At 40.7% G+C, this 14,373-nt stretch overlaps 1 protein-coding gene across 1 annotated transcript in view; it reads left to right on the forward strand.

Moving 5' to 3' along the window:
• MALRD1 (MAM and LDL receptor class A domain containing 1) overlaps window positions 1–14,373 on the forward strand; it is a 246,729-nt gene that overhangs the window by 43,223 nt on the left and 189,133 nt on the right. Inside the window, exons 11-13 of the mRNA XM_074157371.1 lie at window positions 693–802; window positions 6,423–6,590; window positions 7,241–7,361. Of these exons, the coding sequence (XP_074013472.1) occupies window positions 693–802; window positions 6,423–6,590; window positions 7,241–7,361 (399 nt within the window). The remainder of the gene's footprint in view (window positions 1–692; window positions 803–6,422; window positions 6,591–7,240; window positions 7,362–14,373) is intronic.

Genomic DNA, 14,373 nt, shown 5'->3' on the forward strand with positions numbered 1-14,373 from the left:
TAAAACTGGCTGGGCTGCCCTGACAGTGAATACTGTACCCTAAAGGAAATTAATTTTTGTTCTACATTCTGTTTGAACCATTATTTAAGCCAATTAAAATGTGTCCTTTAGGGATCCCAGCTGAGATCTATACTGTTTGATCTCCAGGCTGCTCCGTGTTGCCGCTCCTGCGGTTCCTGTGCGGAGGTGATGGGAGGTAGTTGTAGTGTTTGGAGGATGGAGGTCTTACGGTTTTTCCTAAAGAGGGCAGATGAAAAAAATACATCCGGTGGGTCTGCACAGTAATGCCCTCACAGAAGCAACATCTGAACTCCCTTTGCAGGGCTCTGTATTTACTTCCTCAGGCTGAAGTGCTTGCAGGCACCATGACAGGGTGGCCTTTGCAATAGCTGCCCAAATACCCTCTTTTCCTTCCCCTTGCATTCAGTCATGTTAATTTTACTGTGGAGGAAAGAGGCAGGAGTGTTTAGCAGTTCTATTTTGTTTTTGCCTACATAGACATTGGTTGTTGCAGCCTGTCACAAGACCCTCCTCGTTATCGACAGACTGAACTGATGTCAAAGATGTTTTGTTTGTCTAAATTTATAAATAAGCTTTAGGTGCCTCATAGAGCACATAGTTACCTCTCTGAGGTAGCTATATACCATTGGAACATAACATATTTCTTATATTTCTTTGATTTTTGTTTACAGGAGCATTCATTTACTTCAGTGGCTCACATCAGATGAACACAAAGGTGGCCATGTCTCATCTGGGGAGCCCTTTGCTTGTCAAGCTGTCCTCTGGGCTTTACTGCTGTCAGGTAACAGATTGATATTAACTGTCCCCACATTTTGTAAGCTATCACTCACCTGATGTGCAGATCTGGTATTCGTAACGCTGTAAGTATTGCTGTTGAAAATCTGGCTCCATTTCAATACCAGTGGAAGGAGTCAGAGACTAGTTCTTTGGGAAGAAGGAGATGCAGCAGGTTTTTTACTGCTTTGCTGCCAAATTTTTGTATCTGATTATTATTCTTTCTAAAGCATCCACCAGGTAACTCAGATTTAAGACTGTGCTTCAGGTTTTTGTATGCTGTGAGAAACCGAGCCAGACAACATCATCAGGGCCACGTCAACTCACAGTCAAAGCAGCCTTTCAAGCAAAAATTGGCCAAGAGTCACACTGTCGTATATAGGCAGGAAAGACTCTACTCTGCACTGGTGAGGCCACAACTGGAATACCGCATCCAGTTCTGGGCTCCCCAGTTCAAGAGAGACAAGGAACTACTGGAGAGAGTCTAACATAGGGCAACTAAGATGATTAAGGGATTGGAGCATCTCCCTTATGAGGAAAGGCTGAGAGAGCTGGGGCTCTTTAGCCTGGAGAAGATAAGGCTGAGGGGAGACCTTATTAATGCTTACAAGTATCTAAAGGGTGGGTTGAAGGAGGATGGAGCCAGACTCTTTTCAGTGGTTCCCAGCAATAGGATGAAGGGCAACGGGCACAAGCTGGAACATGGGGAGTTCCATTCAAATATGAGGAAGAACTTCTTTCCGGTGAGGGTGCCAGAGCCCTGGAACAGGCTGCCCAGGGAGGTCGTGGAGTCCCCTTCTCTGGAGATCTTCAAGACCCGCCTGGATGCAGTCCTGAGTGATGTGCTCTGGGCAACCCTGCTTTGGCAGGGGAGTTGGACTAGATGATCTCTAGAGGTCCCTTCCAACTCTGACAATTCCGCGATTCCGTGACTCACACCTCTAGTGTCCCATAACAGGAGACCTGTTGTCTGAAGTATCTATATAGATTAACTATGTTGGTGTGGCCAGAGAGAATTAGCTACTGTGCTCCAGACACATACTGAATTTTAATTGGTGGTTTCAGGATGATACGCCTTGAGCTGATCTCAGCACAGTACTGGAGAGTTTACCTTGAAGTGGTTTTTTTTTGGTCAAATGTCTTGTGACTCTGTAGAGGAATGCAGATGCAACAAGCCAGAGCAGTGGTTGATCTGAGAAACTAGGCTGCTACCTGGAAAAAAATGGGTCAGAATGGCTAAAAAGTAGAAAAGTCTTAGATACAAAACTGCATTTTCATTTTTCAACTAGAATGTTGTAATTTTTAATAAAATACATATTTTTATAACAGAATTTGAAGAAATATATTAAATATATATAACTATATTATTAAAGAACATAATGAAAGAAAACATTCCTAACTGTATTTTTATTTATCATTTTGGCCACTGAGTAAAGTAAATAGATGCTGCAGATTTTTGTAAGTTGTTGGTTTTTTTTCTTTTTTCTGAAGCTTTTTTTTTGTTTTCTATTCTGTAACTTTTCAAAGCTTATGCCATGCTGGGGAGAAGTTAAGTTGTGTAGTTACGGTGTTATGTTTTTTCTGCTACCTCATAGTGCCTCCTGATTTAAGAAGACACAGAGAAGAAAAGGAGGGAGAGCTTGCCGAAATAATTTTATTGTGTTCAGTGTAAAGAAACAAAATAAAATTTAGACTGGTTGCTTAGTCTTTCAGCTCAATGTAGAACAGAAACTGTAATTGCACTTAGGAAAGCTTTTTTTCAAAACACAACGTGTGGAGGAACTGCATTTGGAAGGCCCAACAAATAGCAGAATTTTATTACAACAGGACCTAGGCTTCTTAGTTTTTTTTCTAGTGTAAGGGACCTGAATCAAATGTTGGCTTAGATAAATCTGTTTTACTTGAGACTGTAGCTGACACGGAATCTGCACTTCGATGGGTCACCAGATCTCAGCTGAATAGTTGCAACTTGCAACTGGCGAGTAGAAGTCTCTTAACAATTTAAGAACAACACCTTCCTGTCGCTTAAAGCACTCTCTCAGTTTTTAATCTTCGCATGGCTTCTTAGTATTGTAAAGAATCAGAAATTGAATAGATACAGAATGAAATTAGACAAAATGCTGCTGCAGGGAACACAGAAGGTCTCTCGGCATCCCATGGGAGCCCTGTGTGTTGCATTATTCCTGGGAAACCAACAGCCTTTGTACACACAGTGGATTCATTCAGGCAGTTCCATATCTCTTTTGTAGACTTTGATACTGAGTAGATAAGCACCTTCCAAATTCAGATTAACTTATCTTAGAATCTCTCAAGGTGAACTGGGCACAACTGGTGTGTGAATCAATGAATCACTCTGGTTAGATCTATTGCAGAGTTTGGTCTGCATTCAAAACAAATCCAAATGCAGCAGGGATGCACATACATTTCTCTAGTTCAAAGGGAGAAAATAAACTACTTATTTTGAGCATGCATGTATTGAATGTATTTGAAGTTCCGAGATTCAACAAAAACTAGACCAAATTCTTATCCAGCTATACATGTCTGAAAAGAGAATGTTTTTGAAGACTGGAAGCGTGGCTTTCTGCCACATTTTCCCTGCAGACTTTTATTTCTGGGAAAAAGCAAGGAGTAGCAGTTGCTCATTAGGATGTGTATTGGTGTGTTATGCTCCCTGCGTATAAATGTGGGATGTTGCCCTCTGTTGGATGTCCCACTGAGAGGATAAAAGGATCTACATAAAGGCATCTATGTTTATTAATAGCTTTACAAGTTCTTTGGCTCCAGTTGTTTAAAAAAGAAAGAAAGAAAGTTGGAGTTGAGGGATAACAGTTTTATATTGTGCCTTACTGGCCAATTGAAGCTTAGAAGTAACTTCTTTCTGCAGCTTCTTGTAGCTGAGTCATTCTGCAGATGTCAGCTAAGAAACATCTTCATTTAGCTTAAGTTTTGGAGTTGTAGAAGCAAATTTATAGTCCTAGCCCTCTGTTTACAGCTCTTTAATGGACAGAGCAGTGATTGTAAAGTAGAACATGTAGACATAGAGAGGGAGGGTAATTTTATTTCTTATGTAATGAAAACAAATTTTTTTTTAAAAGCTATTTTATAAACATAAACCTTACATCTAGATTGTTTAGGGCATAGTTCTTCAAACAACTAATTTTGAAAAGTGTTTGTATAGCTGCTGCTTTGTATTCCTTAAGCTTTCTGGTGAGAGAAAAAAAAAAGTTACATGAAAGTATTTCAATTTATAATTAAGTCTTGAGATAATTTTATATAATGCATGATTTTCATGAGGGAGGGCAGGGGGGGAAGAAACGCTATGGGAAATTAAGAGACTGAGTCCACCAGCCTTGAAGCCAAAAGACACAAAAAAGTAAGAGAGTGTTGTAACAAGAATATTTCCACCAGTAACCACTGGTCTACCTGGCACTATGTAACACGAGCAAAAAGAAACTCTCCCTTCAGATATAGCAGATGTTGTGTCTTAGGTGAATGTGCCAGTTTTATGGATTAAGTTCAGGTCCAGAAGTGAAAGGTAGTGAATCCACATGCATGATGATTTTCAGATTATTAGTCAATGATTTGAGTGTAAGGAGTTCTCAAATTCATCAATTCTGTTCTTCAACTTCCTTGGCACACTAAGGGTGTGCTACACCCTTAGTAAATGTGTGTAAAATGCATGTTTTACACACACAGACTTAACAAAGACACTAATATGATAATTTATTGAAGAAAGACTCCTCTCTGAGTCTGGTTACTCTTAAACTACTACTTTCCTTGAAAGTTATAAATAAATAAATACATAAATTTTATAAAAACATGTCTTGGGGACAAACAAGGAAGAGAGGTGGAGATGCACCTGTGGAAGGAAGTTGTCCATGCTGGAGGAGGTATGGTTCTGAGAGTACTGCAGCTGTGGGTGACCCATGCTGGGACATGGATACCCCCAAGAGACTGTGGCTGTGGGTGACACATGTTGGAGTGGGGACACCCCAGGGGGACCATGGCCTGTTAAAGCCCTGAGCTGAAGCAGAGCAAGAAGAGCAAGAAGCAGTGTGTGGAGGAAGTGAACTTGTAGGGAACATCAGAAAAAACCCCACTGATCACATACCCAGCCTCTGGCTCCACCTGTTGCCTCACCAAAGGAATTGGGCAAGACTGAGTATAACCTGCAACAAAAAATAGGGAAATTAAGACTGGGAAGTCTTAAGGGGAAGGGGACAGGCTAAAAGTTTGGCTTAAACTGGCCTGGGTAAGCAGGAGGAAAGCTGTTTGCTCAAGTGTGTGTTTAAGTGTTTGTTTTCTTTTTCCTTTTTTTCTCAGTAGTCCAAACAGTGATTAGAAGGTTTTCTTTTTGATTCACAGTAAACTAAATTAAGTAAAAATTACACCACCGCCCTCAGGCTGTTTTGCCTGTTACAGTCCCTAATATAATGCTTTTCCGCAACCTGCAGAGCCTCTTGTGTCAGCTATCTTGCTCAAATAAAATACTTTAATTGTTTCATGTCTAACTGAGAGGTGGCTAGCACAGCATCTGTGTTTGTCCTGAGGCTAAAGATGGGTGTTCTTGTATTCATTATTGTCTTGCAAAAAAACCTTTTTATTTGGCTACTAGGCCAAAATGGCCTGTATTCTTTAACTCTGTTTAAAAGTTGATATAACGCTAAAAAATAAAAGGAAACTTTCTGTAGTGTGATGATCCAAGATTCGCAGTGTAAGATCATATGAAGATGGGTAGAGAATTGGGTGGGAAAAGCTATTTTTACAGCTCTTCTTTCACCTTCATGAAGATTCGAGTATTATTCAAGGCTTTTGCAGGGAAGTGGAGAGTCTGCAGTTGAAGAAATTTTAGACTTTTGCTATCTGAAGAAGCACGAAGGACTCAGGAGAATGAAAAAAAAAAATATATTAGTCTTTCAAAATCTTTTTTTTTTCCCTGCAGTTTTTGTCTGGGTAGTATTTTAATAAATAAAATTAAATGCATCAGGTTTACTGTGTATTGCAAGGGAACCATAGTGAACTGGAGTTCGGACTGTTTTCTGGGGTTTTTTTCTGCTTGGCAAACAGATTTTTGTAGCCTCATCCACCTACAGTTGTTGTTTTTCCTTTCCATATATTTGTCAATCCACTTGTTTCAGGAGATAAATAGGTTATTTTAAACACCTGTCTTCAGATAATTTTCAGTCGTGTTGCTTGTGGAAATAGAAGATCAGAAGGTTTCTTTCATATAAGCACCTTGACTGTTGCACTTCTGAGATTAACACGCTTATGAAGCTGTCCTATATTCAGCATTGGTGAAGGAAAATAATCTTTGAGATGTTTCTAAGTCCTTACTACGCTAAAAAGAGTTAAGGGAGGTCATATCAGTTGGTCTGCGTAAGTTGATAGATACAAGTTAAAAGTAAGTTTTAAAAATAAGCTTTACTTTTAATTATGGTTTTATCTTTGGACATAATACTGCTCCTCAACATGCCATAGTTTCATACATCTCTTTCTATTATGCCAAGACTGTGCTTAGACCTGTCGTGTCACTCTGTGTCATTGCGTACGTATGTGACTTGGTACTGAATTTATTGCAGATTGGCGATATGGTTTTTAATGTGCTTCATTAAAAACTCTCTCAACAGGTAAGATTTTGGTACTGGTTATCTCAGGATTCCCAGCTTTCTGTCTTTAAGAGAACTGCATCAGATGGAAGTTTGGAAAAACTGCGTGACATTTCAACATCGCCTGAAATGCAGTGGGCAAAAGTGAATATACCTATAGAAAGTGCAGCTGAGGACTTAACTTTTCAGGTAATTAGAAATTTACTCTAATTTGGCCTTTAGAATTAATTTACTTTCATAATCAAATATAAAAAGAGAACTTCTATTCTTTAGTGCTCATATATTAAAAAACCCAGACATTTAACTCTTTCAATAGATGTAGCTATTAAAGAACATCACCGTTGTTTTGGTATTGTATACATGAGAATCACCTTTTCGTAATAAAAATCAAGTGGCAATAGCACAGTAGCTTTTATAAAATGAGCTTGCTATAAAAACTGCTGATCAGAGTGAGGGCCTCATTATGTTGGCTAAAGGCAGAACTGCAGATACTTCAATTTGCAGCATTGATCACAAAAACAATTAGCAGGTTTACTGTACCACATATTGTTGACTTCAGAGGGCATAATATAGGTGAACACAATTAAATGGAGTTGTAAACCATCATATTTGGTAACCCTGAATAGCTTTTTAAAAAGTGTATAACTTAACAGTTATGGCTTTGACAGTTGAGGAGTAAATTTCTGACTTTGATCAAATCTCAGTTGTAGGTTTTGCTGGCTGGCATTCAGAGTTTGCTGTAGATGGTATTTACCTCCTGAGCACATGTAGTAAATACATATGTGTGTGTTTTTATTATGTCACCTTTAATGAGCTAATTTACTTCTTTGTCTTTAAAGATTATTTTACGAGCTACCATTCTTACAACAAACGCTACTGTTGCTGTTGATGACATCAGTATAACAAAGGGATGTGGAGTTGTGAATAAATCCTTTCCAGGTGTCAGCCAGGAAAGTGAAGGTAAGTTTGATTGTTTTCAGTGCATTTTACCCAATGTCTGTTAAGTATAACTCTGATTCATTTGACTGACAACTTGAAGATATCTTTAAGAAGGTAGGGGACAATCTGAGGAAAAAGTCTATCTGCTGTAATCAATCATCTACAATGAAGCCTCTCATCCTATGTTACACACTAGCTGCTATAAGTAGTTTGCACTACTTCTGGGAAGTAATCTGGGGTGGGAATTTCCAGATACTACGTAGTACCTGCCCACATTTAGACTTGGATGCAGAGAGAGAAGCAAAGCAAATTCCACTGCATTATCTTTAGGGCAAGAGGGTGCTCCCATCCTTACTGTCAAGCCCTAAGTGCGCACCAAACTTCTCTGCGTACCTGCACTGTGTAATCTTGAAGTGCAAATGGATGTAAACAAAAATAACTGTAACCTTCTATCAAACTGCTTCTTCTGGTCCTCTTGAATATTAATGACTACTGTTCTAAAATGGCACCGGCACATACATAGCCAGTGGGAATACTGAGGGTTATACCCAGCAGATGTCTGAATTTCTTCTTTATTGGAAAATTTAAAGGCATAATAGAGAACTTCAGTGTTGTGTTTTTAAGACTTCTCTGATCCCTATTTGCAGTCAGGTTGATGTTAGCTAGGTATTTGAAGAAACATTGATTTACTTTAACTATTTTCCCTACAACTCCCCTGCTTACTTATCAGTCATGAAGATATTATTTTTAGAAAGGAGGGCTTTTTAAAAAAAGGTCTGTCTGGATAACAGTACAAGTATTGAAATAAGCTAAGTTAAACAAAAAATTGAAAAGCTGCATGTCATTCCTCTCGTGCTCCTTCCAGAAATCTACTGAAGAAAAAATCCCAATTGTCCTGGGTTTCTCCATTCATTGAAATTTGGGGTGTTTTCTAATGTGTGGTTTGAGGTGCAAGCCACTAGTGGTACAGCATCAAACTTCTGGCTTCTTGGAATTTTCATTGTGAGCTGAATGCAGAGAAAGCACTGCTACAGCAGAAGGTTTTTTTGTGCAAGACCTGCTCCTGCCTGTGGGGCAAAGATCAGGCTGATGTACACAACATCTCGCCTCTGAACTGGAACCTGGCCGTGTAAAACTAAGGGGGTTTTGATACTCCTTCACACAAGCGTTTAATTATTGTGGGAAGTAAAATATGATTTAATAACATCAGACATTAATATGTTGTGGTATAATCTAGCTCACTTCATAGGTGGTAATATGGTCCATAAGCCATGTATGTTAATGTATTCAAAGAAAACAAAAAATATTGTTTAGTATTTAATATGTGTGTGTTTTCACTTATATTTTCCTTTCTGAATTTTAAGGGAAAACAGAATTTGCTGATGTTAATTCTTCACCTTTTTACTGTCCACTGGGACTTTTTTCATGTGGGGATGGACAATGTATTTCATCTGACAAATTTTGTGATTTCACACCTGACTGTTCAAATAACCATGATGAAGCCAAGTGCCGTAAGTGAAAATTTTAAAAATCTGGGTTGTAGGCTCCTGTGACTGTGTATGTTTGTCCTATTTGCCAGGCTTTCACCACTTCATAAATGCAATTTAATTAAGAGTAAAAGGTCTTGAGAAATAGTTACTTCATTTTGATTCTATTCTGATTTTTGCCTTTTTATTTTCTGTAACAAATTCCCTCTTAGCATTAAAACTAGAAAAAAGGTCTTTGATTAATTATTTAGTGGAAAGAGTTGCTTAAAGTGCAGTATTTTATTTTATATCTCGTAAGATGCTAAATACCAGGCACAGTGTTATACTGAATAAAATTTTAATCTGTAAGATACTGGAAGGTGATTCAGGAAACCATTGTAAAATAAACCAGACGGAACTTGTGCACACACTTTTGCACACATGCTGTCACACTACAAAATTATGCTAAAATATGTGAGGAAAATATGTTACATTTGTACAGATTTGGTAATTCTGTGGCTTCAATGTGTAAGATGCCTCTTCTTAAAGGGTAGATGGTCCGACAATTAGACCTGAGAAACAGAGAGATAGAAAATATCAAAGCACCAAAACCAGAGGGGTCACAGACTTGCATTTAAATTGTGTGTTTTGTATACTCAGTTTTGATGTGAAGATACCACAGCTGGACTAGGAAATAAAGCATCTGTGCACAAACATGGTCAAAGATGTAATTTAGACTATGTCAACACGTTCTGTTCAGATTTGCTGTGACTCCTGTCTGGGTTACGTGCCTGGTTTTTCTCTGCATGGAAACTAACGTGGGAAAATAGAGGGAGATGGTGCATCTTGGAGTCCCTCTCCAGTGTACAGTCAGGAGAGAGCTTAGAAATGTTTCGGAGCCTCTAATTTGTAGCTTCAAAAATCTTTGTGATTCCTTCAATTACCTGCTCTGCATAAGAAATCATGGTCATACTTTCCATCTTTGAAAATGAGTCCCTTGCTTTCGCGTTGAACTATCGACTGCTATAAAAGCCATGATGCAATTTCAAATGGAGTTGCCATGAGTAATATTTAGTTCAGTTGGGGCTTTTTTTTTTTTTTTTTTTTTTTTTTTTTTTTAAATAGACCATGATGGTTTCTAGCATTCTCACAAATAACAAATATTGTAGACAAGATCCTTATATTTTCTGACTGTGCTGTGTTATTGCAATGGCTTCAGCTGGGGTAGAGTTGGGTTTCTTACTAGCAGCTGCTATAGTGTTATGTTCTGGATTTGAGATGAGAATGGTATTGAAAATCCACTAATGTTTTCAGTTGTTGCTGGGCAGTCAAGGCCTTTTGTGCTCCTCATACTGCCTCACCAGTGGCTGGGCTGGGAGTGTGGAGAAAATTGGGATGGAACACAGACGGAACAGCTGATCCCAACTGACCAAAGGGATATTCCATACCATATGACGTCATGCCCGTCACCCACAGTACAAGAAGAAGACGAGGTTCGAGACCTCTTAAAGAACCTGAAGGTGCATAAGTCCATGGGACCTGATGAAATCCATCCACGGGTCCTGAGAGAACTGGCGGACGAAGTTGCTAAGCCCCTCTCCATCATATTTGAGAAATCGTGGCAGTCTGGTGAAGTTCCCACTGACTGGAAAAAAGGGAACATAACTCCAATATTCAAAAAAGGAAACAAAGAAGACTCGGGAAACTACAGGCCGGTCAGTCTCACCTCTGTGCCTGGCAAGATCATGGAGCAGATCCTCCTGAAATCCTTGCTAAGGCACATGGAGAATAAAGAGGTGATTGGAGACAGCCAACATGGCTTCACCAAGGGCAAATCGTGCCTGACAAATTTGGTGGCCTTTTACAATACTGCCACAGACTTGGTAGACAAGGGCAGAGCGACTGACGTCATTTACCTGGACTTATGCAAAGCATTTGACACTGTCCCGCACGACATCCTGGTCTCAAAATTGGAAACTCATGGATTCGATGGATGGACCACTCGGTGGATAGGGAACTGGCTGGATGGCCGCATCCAAAGGGTTACAATCAATGGCTCAATGTCCAGGTGGCGGCCAGTAACGAGTGGTGTTCCGCAGGGGTCGGTACTGGGACCAGTACTGTTTAACATCTTTGTCGGTGACATGGACAGTGGGATAGAGTGCACCCTCAGCAAGTTTGCTGATGACACCAAGCTCGGTGGCGCAGTTGACACGCTGGAGGGAAGGGATGCCATCCAGAGGGACCTAGACAGGCTGGAGAGGTGGGCTCGTGCAAATTGCATGAAGTTCAACCAAGCCAAGTGCAGGGTCCTGCACCTGGGACGTGGCAACCCCAGGCACAAATACAAGTTGGGTGGAGAATGGCTGGAGAGCAGCCCCGAGGAGAAGGACTTGGGAGTGCTTATGGATGAGAAGCTCAACATGAGCAGGCAGTGTGCACTGGCAGCCCAGAGAGCCAACCGTGTCCTGGGCTGCATCGGGAGAAGTGTGGCCAGCAGGTCTCGCGAGGTGATTCTGCCCCTCTACTCTGCGCTCGTGAGACCCCTCCTGGAGTACTGTGTCCAGCTTTGGAGTCCTCAACACAGAAAGGACATGGACCTGTTGGAACGGGTCCAGCGGAGGGCCACGAGGATGATCAGAGGGATGGAGCACCTCTCCTATGAAGACAGACTGAGAGAGCTGGGGTTGTTCAGCCTGGAGAAGAGAAGGCTCCGGGGAGACCTTATAACAGCCTATCAATACCTGAAGGGAGCCTACAGAAGAGCTGAAGAGGGACTCTTTGTCAGGAAGAGTGGTGACAGGACAAGGGGCAATGGTTTTAAATTGGAAGAGAAGAGATTTAGATTAGATATAAGGAAGAAATTCTTTACAGTGAGGGTGGTGAGGCACTGGAACAGGTTGCCCAGGGAAGTTGTGGATGCCCCATCCCTGGAAGTGTTCAAGGCCAGGCTGGATGGGGCTTTAAGCAACCTGCTCTAGTGAGAGGTGTCCCTGCCCATGGCAGGGGGGTTGGAACTAGATGATCTTTAAGGTCCTTTCCAACTCTAGCCATTCTATGATTCTATGATTCTATGATTCTATGCTCAGCATATAAAGCTGGGGGAAGAAGAAGGAAGGGGCGGGGGGGGGACATTTGGAGTGATGGCGTTTGTCTTCCCAAATAACCATTATGCATGATGGGGCCCTGCTTTCCTAGAGATGGCTGAGCACCTGCCTGCTGATGGGAAGCAGTGAGTGAATTCCTTGTTTTGCTTTGCTTGCACGCGTGGCTTTTGCTTTACCTATTAAACTGTCTTTCTCTGAACCGACAGGCTTTCTCATTTTTACTGTTCTGGTTCTCTCCCCCATCCTGCTGAGAGGGTGGTGAGTGAGCAGCTGCATGGTCCTGCTTGTTGGTTACAGTTAAACCACAACTGTTATGCATCACAAAGCATAAACTTCTTCTCGGTGCTAATGTAATCCACAATCCATTCATATACTTTAGAGTTTTTCTTAGGAAATTTGAGAGGTGTTGCTCAGATAAATAAAATTCAATTTGACTTTTAGCAGATAAAATCAATAATTACAGCTTCTATTTCTAGTCATGTAGTATCTCTACAGTTTTAGTATCCAGACTTTGTTGGCTAGAGCACTGATGTCCAGTGTTTTAGTTGTTTAGAAAGATGTGTCCAAAATATACAGAGCTTTAAGTTAGGAAGTTGCACTCTCTTTAATTGGGTAACTTTTGATTAGCTAAACCCAGAAATAACTATTAGATGTTCACTAGGCAGAATATCTTTCCTCTTGAGGGCCAGAGTGAAGACAGGGAAAAAGTTCTGCTATTACCATAGAATAGTTGAGGTTGGAAGGGACTTCTGAAGACCATCCAGTTCAACGTCCCTGCTTAAAGCAGAGTCCACTGGAGCAGGGTGCCCAGGACCTTACACAGTTGGGTTCTGAATATCTCAAAGGATAGATACTACACAACTGTTCAGGGCAACCTGTTCCAGTGTTTGATCACTCTTACAGGACAACAACAACAACCACCAGTGTCTATTGCTTCTGCTCATTTCACTGGGCACCACTGAGAAGAATCCTGTACTGCCCCATGCAAATCCAATACAAATGTACAGTATAATTTCTAAAGTATAATCCTATGCATTTGGTGGAGTCTTAATGCTCACTTTTCCAACCAAAGAATTATGATGCACTTCCGCTGTGGTTACAAGGGAACTCTTCCACAATCTAATTTTTGCACGCCAATATGTCTGTCTCATATGCTTTCTACTCCTTCATTTCAGCCAGACAAACCAGTTGTTTTTAAAGGTGAGGCCGGGAACAACAGCCAGCTCACAGGAACGGGCTTAAGTTCAAGGGGACCTGAGACTGGCATTGCATAAGCAGCTGCATTAGGATCAGTTTGTAGAAGTTAAGTGAGGATGAGATGGGACTAAAATGCCATCTACAGTGACAGGAAACCACTTTTGTCTGTGAAGAACAAGGAACGACTGCAGATGCTGCATTGCTTGAGCTTATTGGTGTGGGAAAGAAGTAACCCGGGGGCTGGAAGAAGACAGGGCAGGAAGGACACAGGCTGCTGCAGGAGGAAGGATTAAGACCAGCTGGGCAAAGAGCCATACGGTGTCAGGAGAGGGAACAATAATGAAAGATAAAATGCTTGGTAAGAGAGAATAAAACAAGGAGAGAACAGGAATGAGGAACACAGATGTGGAGCAGTGATGCTTTGGGAAGGATTAGTATAAAGCGTGGCAGTAAGTGGCAGAGAACTGATACTGTCTTGAGAGAACCTGGAGCAAAGAGCTGGGGAAACAGCCAGGCAAAGAGAAGAGGATGAGGATGAGGAAAGACAGTGAGGATTTCCAGCTTTCCAGTGAGACTTAGGACTGAGATAGGGGGTCAAAGAAGAGTTCTGGGGAATAGGTAAAAGGAGAAATAGGCCGTGGTAAGGAAGACCATTGAGAAAAGGGCAACATTTTTCTGCCGGAGACCACACACGTTTTCAGAATTTCTATAGAACCCAAAAGTCATTAATGCAACTTTTTTACTTCTGCCAGCAAATATCTTATGTAATATTTTGGAGAAAAAGTATATCTCGTATGGTTACTCCTATCTGTTTTCTTGCAAATTATGCACTGTGACAAAAATTATTGCATGAACTCCAGTGACAGAGAACTACAGGGTAAATAACAAGATGGCCTGAATAATGGCCATCAGATCTTATTTTTGTTTAGTTCAATAAAATCAGGAACTTTCCTCTTCAGTTATATAGAAAGAGCATTCTAATGGACATAAAAAACCAAGCACTTGACACCATAAGAATGACGAACAATGTTTAAGAAAAACTAGCAATAAATTCCTTAAAAACCTGAGGAGCATAAAGCCTCCAGAATCTGTAGGGCCATCTGATGGTTAAAAAGAGCATGTAAGAAAATAAGAAATAGGAGAAAGGCAGAAAATGAAGTACTAGAAGGGAAGGCAGATTAGTTTATCTGTGTTCACTGTGAAAGAAACTACAGAGATACCTAAACCATAGCCTTTCTTTCTGAATAATCTGTCTGAAACAGA

The sequence above is a fragment of the Numenius arquata genome, chromosome 12, assembly GCF_964106895.1.
Source record: "Numenius arquata chromosome 12, bNumArq3.hap1.1, whole genome shotgun sequence".
Taxonomy (NCBI): Eukaryota; Metazoa; Chordata; class Aves; order Charadriiformes; family Scolopacidae; genus Numenius; species Numenius arquata.